We start from the raw sequence: 16,026 nt of genomic DNA on the forward strand, positions 1-16,026 counted from the left end.
TTGACTCAAAACTAGCATAAGTTAAGGGCAGCACCCGTAGCTCAGTGGGTAGGTCGCTGTTCACATACACTGAGGATGGCGGGTTCGAACCCAGCCTGGGCCAGCTAAAATAACGACAACTGCAACAACACCAACAAAACAGCCAGGCATTGTGACAGGCACCTGTAGTCCCAGCTACTGGGGAGGCTGAGGCAAGAGAATCACTTAAGCCCAAGAGTTTGAGGTTGCTGTGAGCTGTGACGCCATGGCACTCTACCCAGGGCAACAGCTTGAAACTCTTGTCTCCAAAACAACAACAACAAAAAACTAGCATATGTTAAAAACAACTTGTATGGCAATTAATGTGTTTAAAAGATTATTTTTTAAAGACCAGGAAAATTAATAGTCTATAATTTTATTTTTATTTATTTATTTATTTTGTAGAGACAGAGTCTCACTGTACCACCCTCGGGTAGAGTTCCGTGGCGTCACACGGCTCACAGCAACCTCTAACTCTTTGGCTTACGCGATTCTCTTGCCTCAGCCTCCCCAGCAGCTGGGACTACAGGCACCCGCCACAACGCCCGGCTATTTTTTTGTTGCAGTTTGGCTGGGGCTGGGTTTGAACCCGCCACCCTCGGCATATGGGGCCGGTGCCCTACTCACTGAGCCACAGGCGCCACCCCCAATAGTCTATAATTTTAATCCACTATACCTTCAAATGTTGTATTTCCAAATGTAATTCATATAAACATTATTAATGAAGTATTTTACATTCTTTTTCTTATGGTACTGTCTTTGAAATCCTGTGTGTATATTACACTAATAGCACCTCATTTTGGACTAGCCACATTTCAAGTTGCTCATAGTCATATGTGGATACTGTGTAGGACTGCACACACTACTAATATAAAGATAAGATCTATGAAGTTCTTTAGGGTTTCTTTCAAAACTCTTTCGGTATTTAAATTTCACATTAGCTCTGGTAGGTGAATGTTTATCATTTTTGTTAGAGAAGCAGCAATAATTACGTGTAATTCACCTAAGACCATCCAGCTAATACACGGTGAACTCAAATCTTGTCCTTGAACCAGGCACTTTCCCTTTTTGCTTTTCCCCCTAATCAACCAATACAAAGGGAAACACAAATATTATCATACTTATAGGTCGGAAGGCTCATTGCAGGAAAGCAGCAGTGCTTCCAAACTCCACCTACAATCTTGTCTCCTCCAAAAATCCTGCCCAGTTTAAACCCACCAAGTCAGAAGCCGTGGTTTATGCCTGTAATCCTAGCACTCTGGGAGGCCCAGGCGGGTGGATTGCCTAAGCTCACGAGTTTGAGACCAGCCTGAGCAAGACCCTGTCTCTTAAAAAAAAAAATAGCTGGGCATTGTGGTGGGCGCCCTTAGTCCCAGCTACTTAGAAAAGAGGATCGCTTGAACCCAGGAATTTGAGGTTGCTGTGAGCTATGACATCACAGCACGCTACTAAGGGTGACGAAATGAGACTGTCTCAAAAAAAAAAAAAAAACCCGCCAGAAAATAGTTCTCTTATTCTAAAAACATGTGTGTTGGATTAAATACCTTTCAGTTCTGATGTGCTATGAATGAAAATACCACAGGTGAGCATAAAAAAATCCTACCTTCATCGCTAATATTCTCTATTATGTAGTGATTTACTTTTTACTTTTGTGAGTTAACACTTACTGCTTCAGCGTTCCAGGTAAGTAGGTAGGAAGTGAAGCAGAGTTTAAACAACACACGGTACGACAAATTTTCATGCTAAAGCATAATCAGACCCAGGTGGCTATCAGGGAAGAAGAATCTTAGTCCAGGATTTCTCTACAAGATGCTGGTAGTCAAGGAGGATCCAGAATTAGGGAATAAGTTAGCTGACGTTCCCGAAACTAAGCCAGGAGCAGCTGGCGGCCCTCCCAGAATTGCCCGGGGGAAGCGCCGCAGAAACCCCAGCTTGGCTCCCACACTTGGCCAGTATTTTCTCCCGTCGGATGCCCATTCCCTTTCTTGATGCACTGCAAGGAAATGGTGCGGGGTGAAGGGTGGAAAGGAACTAAAAACTTCTAAAACCATATCTGCTAGTTTGCAGGTAGTCTATGTTCCCCGCAAATAGCCTCCAAAAAGAACTAAAGCGAGTGCGCAGTAATAGCTGAACGTTCCCTCTCAGAGCCGCCAGGACAGCCTGGAGGCTTTTCTTCTTTCCAAACCGACTTCTAGCTCCTCTTGGTTCTGAATATTCACACCAGCACAGTGTAAAAATCTGCGCCGGTGTACGTGGGACTTTTCCATCGCCAAGCAGATGTGTCATTAAACATTACGGTGATTCTTGCAGAAACTACCGTAATGTTCAGTGTCACCGGGGAGGGGTAGGGTGCCTAGGTTTGCGCGCGCAGCTCTCCAATCCCACATTCCCGCAGGGTCCGGCCGAGCCTCTGTCACCGTGCGGGTCACACCTACGCGGCTCAAAGGCAATGCGCATGCGCCAGGCGGGCTGCCAGCAACTTCCGGGAGCTGAGTGGCGGGCAAGGCAGTGAAGTATTCAGAGGGTCCAACCCCAACATCCCTTTGTGGTTCCCCCGCTTGGGAAGCAGGCTCAGGGTGGGGAGGGGCGGAGCGGGTTCGGCAGGAGCCGGTGCGGACAGCACTCATCCAACCCAGAGGTGAGTCCCAACCCTGGCCATCCTGGGACCAGTGAGGGTCACGTGCCATGCCCGGAGCACGCGCAGTAGAAGTCAGCCTGACTGGCCAAGCGGTCACGTGACGCAGGGCGGTGCCGAGCAGGCTAGAGGGAGCGGCTGTAGGGAGTGAAGGAATCGGCGGCGGCAGTGGCAGTAGTATGGCTGCGCTCTACGGGGGAGTAGAGGGGTGAGTGCGGTCCCGGAAGGGAGGGGCGCCCTGGGGCATCCCAGGCCTGAAGGTGGGGTGGAAGGATATGGCCAGGCTGGCAGACTGGTGGCATCGCGCCTCAGAGTCCTGCCACTTTGGGATTTGGGGCTTGGAGGCCCTACAGAGGAGAGGCGTGTGCATGCTCCGAAGCACCCTTGTGCTCGCGGTTGTTATGCTTGCAGAGGCTCTGAGCATGCTGCTGCCACACCCGGGGCGGGGGGGGTTGTGTCTTTTGTGTTTCACGGCGGAACCACGCCCTTTCTTTCACGAACGACCCACTCCGCAGAAACAACTCTTTTTCCTCTCTTCACCCCGGGGAAAGTTTTGCAGAACAGGTGTCAGGTGTGAAGTTGCTGGTGGGGAGTGGGGGTGGGGCTTAAGCTGGGAAGAAGGTCGTTGCAGGGAGTGTCTGGGAGATGGAGCAGCTCCGAGCCAGAATTCTCACTTGTTCTGAAGCCTGAAATTCCTCCATTCCTGCTTCTCACCCTAGATTGAACCTTCTGTTCTTGCATTTTGCCTGTTCAGAAACTTGTAATAGCTCTACATCTGGATATGACAGTGGGCAGGATAAGGCTGAACAAGGTGATCACCAAGTCCCTGCCAGTAACAACTTTTTGTGAACCTTGGTGTGTCAAATCGGGGCTTAATATAGGGTGGCTGTCCCCTCAGGATACTATACCTTGGAATCTGAGATTGGATTTACTTCTCTGGCAGCCACATCTCATTGCTGACTCACAGACCCCAAAGTCTTTTCTTTTCTCTTTTCTTTTTTTTTTATAGAGACAGTTTTACTTTATCACCCTCGGTAGAGTGCCATGGCATCACAGCTCACAGCAACCTCCAACTCCTGGGTTTAGGCGATTCTCTTGCCTCAGCCTCCCAAGTGCTGGGACTACAGGCGCCTGCCACAACGCCCCGCTATTTTTTTGTTGCAATTTGGGCGGGGCTGGGTTTGAACCCACCATCCTCGGTATATGGGGCTGGTATATGGGGCCGGCACCCTACTCACTGAGCCACAGGCGCTGCCCACCCCAAAGTCTTTTCACACAAACTCATTGATCTCCCCCATCCTATATCCGTATCACTTTTAAAAAATAAACTAGGCATAGGAGTTTGCATTCTTCCTTGTTATAGTTATCTATAAGATATGACCCACTTCCAGTTTGTCAAGAGATTCTTTTTGGATGTTGAGTCTGCCACCTCGTGCATTAACTGTCCCTTGAAACATCATGTCATCTTTAAATTTGATCAGCAGGTCTTCAGGTTCCTCTTCTGCCATTCCTAAAAGTACTGATCAATAAGGAAACATACATCCCACCATCACATTTCTTCCCCTATACTACCATCTCCCCCACTAACCACCATTTGAGAGTTTAGTTGCTTAAGTATGTATAAGCTCTCCCCGCCATGTAAGCATTTCTCACAAGGGTGTCTTGAAGGCCTAGGCAGCTGGAGCTGGATCTTGAAAAGCAGCTTTTGGCCATTGTGAGATAAGCAGAAAGATGTACCATTTTCTTTACTGAGTGGTTTACTGAGTGTTGCCTATTCTGAGGACAGATAAATGATCCAGTGCGCACATAGTCTAGTGAAAGGCAGACACAAAACAATTGGGCTCACTCTTACTGTAGGGGAGTCTTTTTTTTTTGTAGAGACAGAGTCTCACTTTATTGTCCTCGGTAGAGTGCCGTGGTGTCACACGGCTCACAGCAACCTCCAACTCCTGGGTTTAGGCGATTCTCCTGCCTCAGCCTCCTGAGTAGCTGGGACCACAGGCGCCCGCCACAACGCCCGGCTATTGTTTTGTTGCAGTTTGGCCGGGGCTGGGTTTGAACCCGCCACCCTCGGCATATGGGGCCGGTGCCCTACTCACTGAGCCACAGGCACCACCCTACTGTAGGGGAGTCTTAATAGCTTCGGAGGCACTGTGAAGGCTTAACTAATGGAGCCTTAACTAATTTGGGAGGGGGGTAGGCCACACATTAGAAAAGGTTTCAAGGGCTAGGTGATATATGAGGAGGGTATTGCAGAATAAGTAAGACATCCCCAAGGGAAGATGAATAAGAACTATGTTTCAGTTAAAGAGCACAGCAAACACCAAACCACAGAGGTGGGTTTGGGTTTGCTGAAGCTGTCTCCGCTGTCATAGATTTTTCTTAGCAGGACTGAGTGCCCTCTTGTGTTCTGTAGGGGAGGCACACAGTCCAAGGTCCTTTTACTCTCGGAGGATGGACAGATCCTGGCAGAAGCAGATGGACTGAGCACAAACCACTGGGTAAAAGCTACACTAAGGGGACCAGAGGGCTTGGTTCTGATCCTATTCTCTGTCACTCCTGTTGAGGTGGTGGCTGGGGCTCATAGAACAGCTGGTAGGGGCAAAACAGGTCCTGTAAGCTTTTGTAACTCCTCCTTCCCTTGATTGGGGCCAGCTGATCGGGACAGACAAGTGTGTGGAGCGGATCAACGAGATGGTGAACACGGCCAAACGGAAAGCAGGGGTGGATCCTCTGGTACCTCTACGAAGCTTGGTGAGTCTGGGGTAGAACCCAGGAATTAAACCATAAGCAACACTGGAGAATGGTAGCCAAATTTGGACTAGATGAGTTTGGTGACCTTGGTATCAAAAACTCTCATAATCTCACCCACTCTATTGGCTTCAGTTGTAACCTACAAGCCACAAATGTGTTGGAAGAGTACAGGGCTTTGCAGAGGTACTGAGACCCTGGTTTGAATCCTGGCTTTGCCACTTAACATCTGTGTGACCTTAAATAGGTTACTTCCTGTCTCTAAGCCTCAGTTCTTCATTTGGAAAATGTTGGTAGTAGTAGCTACTTCAGAGTTGTTGGGAAAGTAAAATGATATGGTCTGTCTCCACATGGTTAGTATAGAGCTGACCCATATGCATTTATTAAATGTTAGCTATTGTTATTTTTATTTCCAACTCAGAGCTTCCAAGTTGCTGTAGCTCTGGTTACTCCCTGGACATACCAGTGAGATGCTCTGCAGTCATAGCCAGACACCAAGTACTCCAAACTAAGCTTCTCTCTTCATCTCCCTGTCTCCCCTCACCTCGCTCTTCTGCCTGGTCTTTTCTTGAGAGCTCTACTGTCCTCCCACGTTCCAAGCCTGGCATTTTTGAATCCCATCTTACCGTGTCCATCCCTAGTCCCAATTCTTGCAGCCACAGCCTTCTGAGGGGCCCTTGTGTGGGGTGGCAGGAGAACTGGTGCTGAATGAGTAGGACGTGGCCAGGTGTGGAGAGCAGGAGTCAGACAGCAAGAGGGGAGGGGCTGAGCAGAGCTGGGTCCAGGGCTCTGCACGCTGGCTCACCTCCTGCATGGCCTAGGGCCTATCCCTGAGCGGTGGGGATCAGGAGAATGCGGTGAGGATCCTGATGGAGGAGCTGAGGGACCGATTTCCCTACCTGAGTGAAAGCTACCTAATCACCACCGACGCCGCCGGCTCCATCGCCACAGCTACGCCGGATGGTGAGGAGGTGGAGGGAGGGATGAGACTGAGAACTGGTTTTCTTGGGAAAGCCCCTTGGACATAACTGGTAAAAACTTATCTTGCAGATATCTGGAAGGCAGCTTCTGTCATATGCCCTTGACTCGCCTTTCATTAGTTTACGTTCCTGCTAAAGCAAGGACCAGGCAGAAGGAGGGAGGGCAGGAAAGGTGTCTTGATAGGAAGGGAGGAGTGGAGTCAAACATGGGACTCCACTGCAGAGCAGGGAGCCCCTGGGGGCAGTGCAGTGATGTAGGTGGCAGAGGGGAGCTGTGAGTACAGAGGAGAGAAATCTCTGTGATAGTGTAAAGATGTTGGCGTCACAGGATTGGCATTTGAATTCCAGCTCCTCTTTTGACAGCTGTACCATCTTGGGGGAATTATGGAACTCCTTAAGTTCCCATTTCATCATCTGTGACATGGGGGGAATTGTATTTGTAAGGTAGTTTAGGGTATTAAATGATTATCAATTCCTGGCACACAGGAGGTTCTTAGTAAAGCAGGCAGTCCCTTGAAGACTGGCTGGGCAAGGAGGTGCAGACTTGTGTTCCTCTTTGTCCTCCAGAGAAGGGCTCTACATGATTGGTGTTTCTCTGAAATCCTGTCCCTCACCCTCTGGCAGGAAACTAGCTGGGCTCAGTTTTCTCCTCTGTGAGACTGAGTGGTGATCCCTTTGCCTGGGGTTGGTTTCTGTCCTGTCTTTCCACAGTTGGAAGTTGTTTTCTCTGTGCAAGGCCTTGGCCACATTGAGCCACCCATGCCCTTTTCCCAGGTGGGATTGTGCTCATCTCTGGGACAGGCTCCACCTGCAGGCTCATCAACCCTAATGGCTCTGAGAGGGGCTGTGGCGGCTGGGGCCATATGATGGGAGATGAAGGCTCAGGTAAGCTCACGCTGACTGGGCCTAGCTTGGGGTCCTAGACCTCCCCTTCCTTCAGTTCCCCATTTTCCTCTCCCTGCCCTTGGCCTGCTTTCTGGGGCTCTCTGGGGATAGCTCCTGAACCTGACCAATTCAAGTTCAGCATGATGTCTGGAAGATAATAGAGAGGCAAATGCCAGAACTACTGTTGCCCTTGCACTTCATCTGTGACTTGCACCTGGGATTCAGATTCATGCCTCAGCACAAAGGGCTATGTTGCTTTTTGGAGTCTTTAGGAATTGAAACTATGAGGGTTAAGGCCATAGCTGCCAGGAGATGCCATTCTGGTCTGCGAGAGGGAAAGGGCTGCAGATGTTCCTCCTACCACCTCTTTGTCAGTAGCAGGTATACATTTTCATAGGAGCTTTGGGTTCCTGCTCATAGCATTGACTCCAGTGGTATTTGTGACAATCGACCTTGTCTTATCTTTGAGTGGGAGCTAGTGTGACACAGCCTCAGCTATTCTGTTTTCCACCTCTAGCTTCCCTTACATTGGTGAGTCAGATACAGTTTGATTAGAGGCACCCCTCCTCCCAGTCTGGGAATCAGGAAACTTTTTTTTTTTTTAAGAGACAAAGTCTTACTTTATCACCCTCATAGAGTGCTGTGGCATCACAGCTCACAGCAACCTTCAACTCCTGGGCTTAGGTGATTCTCTTGACTTAGCCTCCCGAGTAGCTGGGGCTACAGGTGCCCACCAGAACGCCCGGCTATTTTTTGTTGCATTTTGGCCGGGGCCAGGTTTGAACCCTCCACCCTTGGTGTATGGGGCCGGCGCCCTCCCCACTGAGCCACAGGCGCCATTCAGGAAACTTAATTTGCTATAAAACCCTAACAGAGTACTTACCCTGTGTAGGTCTGCGCTTCCTTCCTGGTGAGCTCATGGAGATTGTTCCCATATTCTTAGTCCTCTTTGCTCTCTGCAGCTTACTGGATTGCACACCAAGCAGTGAAAATAGTCTTTGATGCCATTGACAACCTAGAGGCGGCTCCTCATGATATTGGTTATGTCAAGCAGGCCATGTTCAACTATTTCCAGGTATGTCCCTACCCCCTGTAAACACGCACACCTTGGATAAGACAGTGAGAGATTTGGAGCAAAAGAGGATGCAGGGAGGGACTGGGTTGAACAGAGGGAAGTCAGGGTGAGTTGTGGGTCAGGGCTACAGGTGGAGAAGTTGTAGGTGAGTACAAGATTCATAATGACAAAGATGATATGTTCCAGGAAGGTGACAGGAGGAGAAGGGGTAGTCTGGGAACAGATGGGTAGCCAGACTTCATTCTTGGGTAGCTAGAACCTGCTGGGAGGTGAAAACAGATGACATTCTAGTCTAGAATGAAAAGTGCAGGGTAAGGTCAGGGACAGAGACAGCAGGCAGAATCTGAACAAGTGCCTTGGATGGAGAGCTGCCTCTGACTTGTATGGGACTCAGAGCCCATTAAGAGATGGGCTGGGAGAGATCTGGGGAGTTGCAGTCTCCTGCTCAGGGCGTTGGGGATTGAATCTTGTCTGTGCTGTGCTAATTTGTGGTGGGCTAAGAAACAGCTGCCCTTAACAGAACCGGAGGTGGCGGGTTCAAACCCAGCTCTGGCCCCAGAAACTGAAAAAAAAAGAAACAGCTGCCCTTAACAGAACCAGAAGTAAAGGGTGGGAGAGGAAAGGCAGATACATTTGTTTGATAGATGTCAGTTAGTCTTTGGGGCTGGGGTCAAGGAAGGAGATTAGAGATGCCGGGAAGTAGTATCTGTATTCTCAGGGCTGAGAAATTGGTGGTTAAAGAGGAACTTTGGCCTGGGCTAAGGTGAGGAATAGCAGGGGCCAGGGAGAGAAATCACTTCTAGAGCAGTTGCTATAAGTGGAGTTAAGCTGTCCAGACTCAGCCAGCTGGTTCTAAACTCTGCTGCTGTGTCTACTGCTCTTCTCTATCCTTTAGTCATTCTTAAAAAGTTACAAAGGCCAGGCCTGGTGGCTCACGCCTGTAATCCCAGCATTCTAGGAGGCTGAGGCAGGTGGATTGCCTGAGCTCAGGAGTTGGAGACTAGCCTGAATAAGAGTGAGACCCTGTCTCTACTAAAAATAGAAAAACTGAGGCAAGAAGATTGCTTGAGCCCAAGAGTGGGAGGTTGCTGTGAGCTATGATGATGCCATGGCCTTTTACCCAGGGTGACAGCTTGAGACTCTGTGTCAAAAAAAAAAAAAAAAAGTTGTTACAAAGATGAAATTAAATAACATATGAAATGCTTACTATATTGCCATTCCATTTACTAAAATGTATTGTGGGGAAGCACTGGTTCCTCAGGTGTTAAAGGTGGGTAAGTTTGTTGGGGTAGAAGAAGGATCTTTTGTGTTCAGATAAGTTTGAGAGAAACGTGAATTTCTTGGTGGCGGGATGTCTCGGAACTGTTAGTTTGCTGATGTGCATTGTGACTCTTTGAGAGAGAGTTATGGTATGCATTATTCCTTAGATTTCCTTGACCAAAGAAATTTTTTCAAGAACATTTCAAGGAACTAAATAGTATACTTTGGTGAACACAGATCTGTATTCTGTGCTGCCTTCTCACTAATCTGGAAGAAGCAATGAAATTCATTGTTGGAGAAGACAAAGAACTTTTCTCAAATGGGAAATCTCAAATCCTTGTACTTTCTGGAGCTAAAAAGACCCAAAAATCTATTCTAGCTTTTTAGGTAGTAGAGACATTAGGAAGTTCACTTGGGTAAGCAGATGGGGGATTTTATTTGGCTTCTAATAACTGTCTTGTGCCCTTTCTGTCTGTTAGGTGCCAGATCGCCTAGGAATACTCACTCACCTGTATAGAAACTTTGATAAATGCAAGTTTGCTGGGTTTTGCCGAAAAATTGCAGAAGGTACCGGCAGTGGGGCACTGGCCTTGTTCCCCAATTTGGGGTGGGGATGGTCTGGATGGACCTGGACACCTATTTCCCTCTCCCCAAGTGACCTCAGTTCTCTGTCACCACTGGTCTTGGTGCTGGTGGGCCTTGGAGACAGAGGAGTATGTGGGTTTTGATGACAGTTGTATCATCTGTATTTCTCTTCTTAGTATCAGTCACGGCTTGTGTAGGCATTATGCCTGTTTCTGAGAAATTTATGAAGCAGTTGTTTTTTGGACAAACCTGTAACTTTTTTACACTAATCATACTCAGAGAACTAGGGGATTATAGACAGGTTGGGCAGATTTTGTTGGGTGTCAAGAGAACCTGAACATAGAGCTTATGTGTTTATATGCTGCTCACTCATTCTCTGTGGTATGTTAAGGTCCATACCATACTCTCTTAATTTGGATTGCTGAGTCCTCAGGACTTCCCAGGGCTCTCTTAGATACTGCTGGATGGAGGCCCCTCCAGAAGAGCCAGGAAGGGGCCAACCAGCAGCACACTGGTGGAGTCGGGTGGGGGCACTGACAGGTATACCAGCCAGCTGCTCAGCCAGGGATACCTCCCAGTCTCTGAGCTCTTGTTCCCCAGAACTGAGAGACTGGTAGGGACGGACTCACGGTAACTCAGTATAAGCTGGAGCACAAACCGGGTGCCAGCATGCTCCTCTAGAGGGGTGCCTTCCTAGTACTTGAATGAGCCACCTCTGGACAGGGCACCCTCCCAGGGGGGGTGGGGGGAGGGGGCAGTGGACGCTTGCTCACCCACATGCCAGGGGCAGGCGTCTGTCCTTAGACTCATGCTGGTATAGGTGCTTCTGTGCTTGCTGTGTTGCAGCAGAGAGGGGATAAGCCAGGAGTGGCACCTCCTGAGGTACTCAGCAGTTCCTTTCCTCCCTACCCCAGGTGCTCAGCAGGGAGACCCTCTTTCCCGTTATATCTTCATGAAGGCTGGGGAGATGCTGGGCAGACACGTCATAGCAGTGTTGCCTGAGATTGACCCCGTGAGTTGAGGTGGGAAATGATGGTGGGGAGCTACCACCTTCAGAAAGGTTTGGTCCTTTCTCATGAGAGATGGGACTGCTCCATTAAACCCTGTGAAAGTTGAATCCTATCAAAAATTCTGCAGAATGTCTATAACAAGGAAGTTCTTTAAGTGCCTCCCTCAGTGACTGCCGTAATTTGCATTCGTATGTAGTAAATTGGTTTGTTGTGTGTGTGCTGTCTCCTCTCAATCATTTTCCTGTCCATTTCCCTCCCTTCATTCCTTCCTCTCTACTGTTGCTTAGCTCAGCTCTTTCTCCTTTCTCTTCTCTGCCTTGCCTTTATGCATTCCTATTTTCCTCCATTTTATTTTATTTTTTCCTTGAGTCCACCTTCTTTTGGTTCTTGGTTGAAAGGAGAGTAACTGGGATGAGTAGGTTGGTCTGAGGAAAATACCTTCTTCAGTACTGGAGAGGCTTGGTCAACCCCCAGCATCCATTTTTTATTTTATGCCTAGGTCTTGTTCCAAGGGGTGATGGGCCTCCCCATCCTGTGTGTGGGCTCTGTGTGGAAGAGCTGGGAGCTGTTGAAGGAAGGTGAGTCTGGGGTGAGGGGAGAGGGTAGGGCAAGGGCAGAGGATGGGCTGGAAGGGAGGCGGCCCAGAACAACTTCTTGCCCTGGGGAGAACTTGGAACCTGGGCCCTGGGGCCGGACAAGCCATGATGCCTCTGGCTAAGTCCCCCACCCACACTCTGCTTGTGAGTCCTTTTATTATGTCTTATCCAGTTTCCTTGAGCTCTTGAAAAGGTGTTATATTAATAATGGCCACTTTAAAAAAGTTAATTTGGCTGGGCACAGTGGCTCACACCTATAGTCCTAGCACTCTGGGAGGCTGAGGTGGGTGGATCACTTGAGCTCATGAGTTCGAGACCAGCCTGAGCAAAAGCGAGACCCTGTCTCTATTAAAAATAGAAAAACTGAGGCAAGAGGATTGCTTGAGCCCAACAGTTGGAGGTTGCTGTGAGCTATGATGCCACGGCACTCTACCCAGGCTTAGCTTGAGACTCTGTCTCAAAAAAAAAGTTAATTAAAGACAAATCTAATTTAAGTCACAGTACTGACGAGCATGTGATAACCTGTGGTGACATCCCCAAGTCAGGATAATCCCAACCAGAAGGAAAGAAACGTGACTTCTCAGCTCTGGCAGCCTTACCTCAGGCAGCTGTATGGTTTCCATTAGATATCTGAAGTAGTCAAGCACCCCCATTGCCATTGGAACTCAGAGGAGGGCAGGCCTTTCGGGAGCTGCTAGGTCCAGCACCCATAGCTCTTACTGGGGCCATGTGCCCTGGTGCACCTTGTGTGGCTGGTGACCTGGCGTTAGGGCTCCTCCAGCACCTCTGCAGGAGTGCTTTGGGGCCGGGGTATCTTCGTCTCCTCCTCCTCCCTGGCTGTTGGTCTCCTCTCATCTCTGTCCTTGTGTTATTCTTCCAGGTTTTCTTTTGGCGCTGACCAAGGGCAGAGAAATCCAGGCTCAGAACTTGTTCTCCAGCTTCACCCTGCTGAAGCTGAGGCACTCCTCTGCCCTGGGTGCGGCTAGCCTAGGGGCCAGGCACATCGGACACCTCTTCCCCATGGACTACAACGTCAATGCCATTGCCTTCTACTCCTATACCTTCTCCTAGTGGGGGTTGGCCCTCACTTCACTCATTCTCAGCCCAGTGGACATTGGGTGCTTGAAGGGAGGAGACTTTTTCCATTAAAAAACAAACACAGAAGAAAATAAACACACTTTACCCACTCCCCAACTGGACTGTGTTATCAAACACACTTGCTGTGTCATCCCCAGTGTACCTGCTAGCAGGTATCCCAGTGAGCTAAGGAGTAATGTTAGTCTAAGGTGCTTGGCATGGTGAGTGGATACAGACCACTCACCATGCCCTCGGGAAGGTAATTTGTGTGTGCTACCTCTCCCCACCCATTACCATACATGTACACTATGTGGCTGCCAGTTAACCTGTGACCTCAGTTTCCTTCTGTCATAGTGGGTAATGATTCCTACCCAACCACAGTCTGTGGAACTACGTGCTCTTCATGCAAAATATCACCAGGAGTAACCTTAGGCATATGTCTTCTCCTGAGACTCTTGGTAAGATTTAGGGAACAGGGTATAATTCTAGTTTGAGAAAATTTTTACCTCATGGGATTTGGTAATTGCAGCTAAGCAGGACACTTTGCAATTTTTCGTAAGAACGAATTTTTGAGAAGTTGTGATTGCTGAGATCCAAGAAGGCCAACTAGGGTGGCGCCTGTGGCTCAGTCGGTAAGGCACCGGCCCCATATACCCAGGGTGGCGGGTTCAAACCCAGCCCCGGCCAAACTGCAACCAAAAAATAGCCGGGTGTTGTGGCGGGCGCCTGTAGTCCAGGAGGCTGAGGCAAGAGAATCGCTTAAGCCCAGGAGTTGGAGGTTGCTGTGAGCTGTGTGATGCCACGGCACTCTACCGAGGGCCATAAAGTGAGACTCTTGTCTCTACAAAAGAAAAAAAAAAGAAGGCCAACTAGGCACAGCTTAACTGGGTGGTCTGTCTACTCCTGACTACACAAGTCTGGATCTGTTTACAGCATGACCCTGTACTTGTTGTGTGGCCCTGGGAATGAGGAACCTCACTGAGAACTGTTCTCAGAACAGACAGGATCCCTGTCCTGGATCCTGTGGTTTAATCAAGTGCAGATAAGTCTTGTCCTGCTGTCCATGCTGCTGGGTGAAGGCTGAACACAGAACCTTAATCCACAGTGGTTGCATCTGCGGTTATTAGAGTATATGCCATTAGAAGGCATGGGTCACATCCTGGACAGCACTTCTCAAATCCACATGCATCAGTTATTCTAGAGTTTGTCTTAGAGTCAAGTTTATGTTTTCTCCCTTCTCCCACCCTAAGGCGTCTAATGTAATTGGTTAAGGATGGGATGAGGAATTTTCATTTCTAGTAAATAGTTTGAGTAATTTTTGCTGCAGAGGTCCAACATCTGTGAGGGAGTTCTGCCTATAGCTTTTGAGTTCTGATCAGGCCTTTGAAGGGATCCTGTGTACACTGGTTAGTTACCCACATCAGATGGCATTGTTCTTTCACAGTGTGACATTCATCTAGAACAGAATGGCAGTAGCTCTCTTCCCATCAGTGCTAGCCCAATGCAGCAAGTTAGAGCTCTGAGCAAAAAGAATGAAAGCCAAGTTCCTCCTGGAAGAACAGCTAGCCATCTTCACATCCAGTCCAACCCCCTGGGTCCAGCACACAGCAAGTCTCCATCATCTGGTAGGAAGCTTCCAAAGAGGACAGAGCAGAGATGCCTCTCCTGTATCCCATAGTCCTATTGAATTATTAATGAGCGGTGAGCTTGGAGTTTTTTAATTTTTTAACTGCTCTCAGGATGAGGATCAAGCAGTATTTTGGTGAAAAGAGTTTATAAATACTAAGACCTACTTATGTTCTTTAAGTGAGTTCACAAAACTCACTCTTCCTATGTCTAGATTCTACAACTGCAATTGAACAGGGGAGGTTTTAGAGTGAGGAGCACATATTGATTTTTTTTTTTTTAGTCCTAGCACATAAGTGTTGGATAAAACTTAGTTGAAAAAATAAAGGCAATATTTAAAACTATAAGGTCAGATGTGTTCCTAGTTCCTATGACATTAGATGTGAGAGGTTACTAATTCCTCAGTAACGCTGTAGTACACAGGTTGCAGTGTTGAAAATCCTAAGTGCGTTTTGATGAGTTTCTTCACCTTTAAATTTAAACTTACATTCTCCTTTCCCCAATAAGATGTCAGGAGCAATTCATGGGATTCTATACTGCAAAGGCATTATGTATACAAATGTATACATTGATCTTAATCTGAGCTTGTAACAGCCCTGGGACAAGGCAAAAGTGCTTAAAACAAGCACAGGACTTGAATGAGGCCAGCACTGCCTTCATCTATGTGATCTTAGGTGGCACAGCCTTATCTGTCTCATTCAGCACACATTGACTGAATGTCTTCTGGATGTGATGAGTGTTGTATGAATTAAAAATGAGTATACTGTTTTTCAGTTAGTAAAGATTCTTTTAAGTGCACAGTTGAAACATCTGCACTTTTCTATCATGATTTGTACTTTGGCTAAATTTAATGAAATTTATAAAATGAATACACCACCCACATTGGCAAGGATGTTATTCTCTAATAGATCAACCCTATGTAAACATAACTACAGTATCTCAAAAAGCTATAAATAAGAGGCAAGTTAGCTCAGATACTTGTGCCCCTGGTTTTAGAAAGAAGGCAAAGAAATGATAGGGCTCAAAGTAAAACCTGGGGCCCAGCTGGGTGTGGTGGCTCACACCTGCAATCCTAGCACTCTGGGAGGCCAAGTTGGTGGACTGCCTGAGCTCAGGAGTTCAAGACCATCCTGAGCCAGAGTGAGAACACATCTTTAAAAATAGCCAGGTGTTGGCTTGGCGCCTGTAGCTTAGCGGCTAGGGTGCCAGTCACATACACCGTAGCTGGCAGGTTCAAACCCAGTCTGGTTCTGCCAAACAATGACAACTACAACCAAAAAGTAGCTGGGTGTTGTGGTGAGCACCTGTAGTCCCAGCTCCTTGGGAGGCTGACGCAACAGAATTGATTAAGCCCAAGACTTTGAGGTTGCTGTGAGTTGGTGACACCATTGTCTCAAAAAAAAAAAAACAAAAAAAAAACCCGGGTTGTTGTGGTGGGCACCTGTAGTCCCAGCCACTTTGGAGGCTGAGGAACAAGAATTACTTAAGCCTAAGAGTTTTGTGAGCTGTGACACTACAGCACTTTATT

At 48.0% G+C, this 16,026-nt stretch overlaps 1 protein-coding gene across 1 annotated transcript in view; it reads left to right on the plus strand.

Annotated features, from left to right (window-relative positions):
- The window catches only part of NAGK (N-acetylglucosamine kinase), a 31,377-nt gene extending 18,388 nt beyond the window's left edge, over positions 1–12,989 (plus strand). Inside the window, exons 2-11 of the mRNA XM_053587306.1 lie at positions 2,414–2,861; positions 5,070–5,154; positions 5,309–5,407; positions 6,226–6,367; positions 7,159–7,269; positions 8,232–8,344; positions 10,084–10,171; positions 11,104–11,201; positions 11,699–11,777; positions 12,676–12,989. Of these exons, the coding sequence (XP_053443281.1) occupies positions 2,833–2,861; positions 5,070–5,154; positions 5,309–5,407; positions 6,226–6,367; positions 7,159–7,269; positions 8,232–8,344; positions 10,084–10,171; positions 11,104–11,201; positions 11,699–11,777; positions 12,676–12,866 (1,035 nt within the window). The 5' untranslated portion in view covers positions 2,414–2,832 and the 3' untranslated portion in view covers positions 12,867–12,989. The remainder of the gene's footprint in view (positions 1–2,413; positions 2,862–5,069; positions 5,155–5,308; positions 5,408–6,225; positions 6,368–7,158; positions 7,270–8,231; positions 8,345–10,083; positions 10,172–11,103; positions 11,202–11,698; positions 11,778–12,675) is intronic.
- The last annotated feature ends 3,037 nt before the right edge of the window (positions 12,990–16,026 follow it).

Source organism: Nycticebus coucang, chromosome 4 (assembly GCF_027406575.1).
Source record: "Nycticebus coucang isolate mNycCou1 chromosome 4, mNycCou1.pri, whole genome shotgun sequence".
Classification (NCBI taxonomy): Eukaryota; Metazoa; Chordata; class Mammalia; order Primates; family Lorisidae; genus Nycticebus; species Nycticebus coucang.